The sequence below is a fragment of the Molossus molossus genome, unplaced genomic scaffold (genome assembly GCF_014108415.1).
Source record: "Molossus molossus isolate mMolMol1 unplaced genomic scaffold, mMolMol1.p scaffold_m16_p_8, whole genome shotgun sequence".
Taxonomy (NCBI): Eukaryota; Metazoa; Chordata; class Mammalia; order Chiroptera; family Molossidae; genus Molossus; species Molossus molossus.
The window spans coordinates 45,584,962-45,588,309 of NW_023425402.1; the positions used below are offsets into that span (position 1 = coordinate 45,584,962).

A 3,348-nucleotide genomic window follows, 5' to 3' on the forward strand; every position below is an offset into this window, starting at 1 on the left:
AGCTCGCGGAACCCGCAGACGTGTCTCTGCGTGGCTTCCGGCCTGTTGCCACGCCCCCCAGCCAATCAAGGTAGGGGAGGGTTCGCTGGCCCCGCCCCGCCTGCTCGCGGGTCGCGCGCAGCTCGCGCCTGCGGGAACTGCGGATCCGGGGTCTGAGCGGGCTTGGGGCTGTTTCCCTTCAATGACCAGAAAGGGTGAGGCCTCCGCGTGGCCCGGGGATTGGAGCCGAGGGTCGCGGGCCGTTCGAGCACTGCGACCGGAACAGACCCAGCCCCGTCTCCAAATTTAGGTCTGGGGGTGGCAGATGTGTTCTTGGGAAGCTGGGGATTCTAGGGTCCTGGAAGGGGGATGTCCGCCTAGATTTGGGGCCTCTGACAAGGTGGCTTCATCCATAGTGAGCGCTACCCGATCTCCCGCATCCGCTTCTCCTTCCTCCAGGTTCATCTCCCAAACCTTTGATTCCGGGAAGCCTCCTTGGGCCCCCGCCCCATCTCCGCCCCTGTTGACACTAAACCTCATTTTATAATTGTGGACCCCCCCCCCAAACCTGGGTCCCTCTGGGCAGAAGCAAATGGATCGGAATCGTTCGGAGCTCTCATGATGCCGCCCGGGCCGGTTGGCTCTCGGGAGAGGTGGAAAGGCACACCCGGGTGGGATGCTTAGTGCTGGGACCTAGGGGCGACTACTGGCGTTGGCGGCGGTGGGGCCCTGAGACCCCGAGCCAGGGAACCAAAGCTCCGCCCACCGACACTGCGGGGCTCCCACCCGGCAGCGTCCAGCTCGGCCCAAGCCAGAGACCTGGGAGGGCTCTGATGCTGGGCCCCTTGCCTTAGAATTGGGCTTGAAGATTGTTTGCAGGTGTTTGCCAACCACCTGCAACGGAGTAATTCGGAACATTTGATGAAAGTCCACATTCTTGGATCTAGATCGGAAGCGGGGGTGGGGAAAGGGACTAAGAGTCTGAATTTTAATGAAATATCTTGGGCGATGTTGTGCTTACTAGATTTTGGGGTCCAGGAGATAAAGCAGAAGAGTTTAAGTGTCCTGGTTTGTGCCCCTAGTTCTCAGTGCCTAGCGTTCCTGAAAACTGCTTCCACGCAAAGGGACCTTCGGGAAATGTCTTTGGGCACTGCTGACTGACAAACCAGTGTCCCTGGGCCTTTCCAGTTTTCCTGGCAGGTTGATTTCAAGGCAATATGTCCTCCGCTTCTATGAAAGAGTGCCTGCAGCTTCAGCTGCTGGAGATGGAAATGCTGTTTTCTATGTTTCCTAACCAAGGAGAAGTGAAACTTGAAGATGTAAATGTTCTGACGACTATAAAGAGATATTTGGAAGGCACAAGGGAGGCGTTGCCACCAAAAATTGAATTTATAATCACACTCCAGATTGAGGAGCCCAAGGTAAGTGCGCCGAGTTGTTTTCATTGTTGCCAGGTGCCTAGTTTTTAATGGAAACAACGTGGAACAAGGGCTTTCAGTCCAGGAAGCAAATAGAGAATATCCAGATGGATATTTCTTTTACTTGTTTGAAAGCAAACTGTGTAGAATATGGGATGCTCTGTATAAAGTGTCGTCTATAAACATCCTGAATTTTACATAAACATGCACACAGTTTTAACAAATAATACCTAGTGTTTGTTTGTTTTTCTTATTAAAAACATGACTAGCATTATTCTGCTCAGCCATCCAATTTTTTACCAATCCAACTATTATAGTGTGGACTCTCTTGTGTGTATGTGATTATCACAAATATAAATGTGGCCTTTAGCAAAACTGGCTTTTAAGGAGTGAATGAATGTTTCTTTGGTGACACCCTAACACAGAAAGCAATTACAGATAGAAAATCTAAATACTAAAAATGAATTTACCTTTATCTTCTGATCCGTTTATCTCCAGCATTTGGACAACATAGGTTAGCAGGTGGGCTAGGCAATTTAAGAACCGCTCTCTCAGCTCTTTCCTACTCCTCCTCTGTCTTCTCAGAGGAGATATCTTGGTTCCCCAGATATCTGAGTTCAGGTCCCTTGGTTACACATTTCAATGGATCCCCGTACTTTGCCATGGTAATGCTTCTCACCACGAAAATTAAATACTTGCTATGTGTAATTATTTCTTTAATGTCTGTCTCCTTCTCTAGGTTCCAGACTTCACAAAGGGCAGAAATAGTGTCTTCACTTCTTATTCTAGAGTAGAGTGTCTGGCACATGGTTAGGTGTTCGATAAATACTGGAATGAATGAATGTATAAATGGGAGGAACAGTGTACATACCTGACAAAAGTAGCAATAACCATTATGTTTAATAAAGCCATGATAAATTAGCTTAGGTGATTGTATGGTACTTAAATCTATTTGATTTTCATTTTAAGGTGAAAATTGATTTGCAAGTAACCATGCCTCACAGCTACCCCTATGTAGCATTGCAGCTGTTTGGACGGTCATCTGAGCTTGACAGACAACAGCAGCTACTTCTCAACAGAAGTCTCACTTCTTATATAGGGACTTTTGATCCAGGTGAGCTGTGTGTGTGTGCAGCAATCCAGTGGTTACAGGACAACAGTGCCTCCTATTTCCTGAACAGAAAGCTGGTTTACGAACCATCTACACAAGCAAAGCCAGTCAAGAACACATTTCTCCGAATGTGGATCTACAGCCACCACATATATCAGCAGGACTTAAGGAAAAAGATTTTGGATGTTGGGAAAAGGTTAGATGTGACTGGATTTTGTATGACAGGAAAGCCTGGTATAATCTGTGTGGAAGGCTTCAAGGAGCACTGTGAGGAATTCTGGCACACAATCAGGTATCCCAACTGGAAACACATTTCCTGTAAACATGCTGAGAGTATCGAAACCGAAGGAAATGGGGAGGATCTGCGCCTTTTCCATTCTTTTGAAGAATTACTCCTCGAGGCCCATGGCGACTACGGATTAAGGAATGACTATCACATGAATCTGGGCCAGTTCTTAGAATTCCTAAAAAAACACAAAAGTGAGCATGTTTTCCAGATATTATTTGGTATTGAAAGCAAAAGTTCAGATTCCTAGGAGGGTATTAAAAGGCCTATGCTTATAATCTCACCAAGTCAGTATTTCTGTTAATAAAACCAAAGTAAACAGGCCGATGGCTGTTTAGCATCCCTGTGAGAAACCTGGCTGCAGACGTTGTGCATAGGCTGTTACCCTTACCGCAGTGCACTCGTGACGTCATCTCCATGTTCTTGTGTTATCTTACAGCTGCTTAATTGTTAACTTAATAAAAGCAATCAATTTAACTGGAGAAGCTGATTTGATTAAAAAGGAATCCAAAGCCCATGGTTAATGCCAATAGTCCAAATGCAGCTCTGAATTC

The 3,348-nt window shown here is 46.8% G+C and overlaps 1 protein-coding gene across 2 annotated transcripts; it reads left to right on the forward strand.

The window, feature by feature from the left end:
• Nucleotides 1-145: 145 nt before the first annotated feature.
• On the forward strand, nt 146-3,241 carry RWDD2A (RWD domain containing 2A). Of its 2 annotated transcripts, none has more exons than XM_036248835.1 (3): nt 146-194; nt 1,168-1,400; nt 2,367-3,241. In XM_036248835.1, the coding sequence occupies exons 2-3, from the start codon at nt 1,197-1,199 to the stop codon at nt 3,042-3,044; spliced, it is 882 nt and encodes a 293-aa protein (XP_036104728.1). In that variant the 5' UTR covers nt 146-194; nt 1,168-1,196; the 3' UTR covers nt 3,045-3,241. The 2 variants fall into 2 exon arrangements, with proteins under 2 accessions (XP_036104728.1, XP_036104727.1); XM_036248834.1 differs by having other exon boundaries at nt 157-289.
• The last annotated feature ends 107 nt before the right edge of the window (nt 3,242-3,348 follow it).

Bases quoted from the DNA above. Each gene is read 5' to 3' on its own strand.
- RWDD2A (XM_036248835.1), top strand. From the start codon at position 1,197: ATGTCCTCCGCTTCTATGAAAGAGTGCCTGCAGCTTCAGCTGCTGGAG. The intron at 1,401-2,366 runs GTAAGTGCGCCG...TTTCATTTTAAG, and splicing joins TCCAGATTGAGGAGCCCAAG to GTGAAAATTGATTTGCAAGT.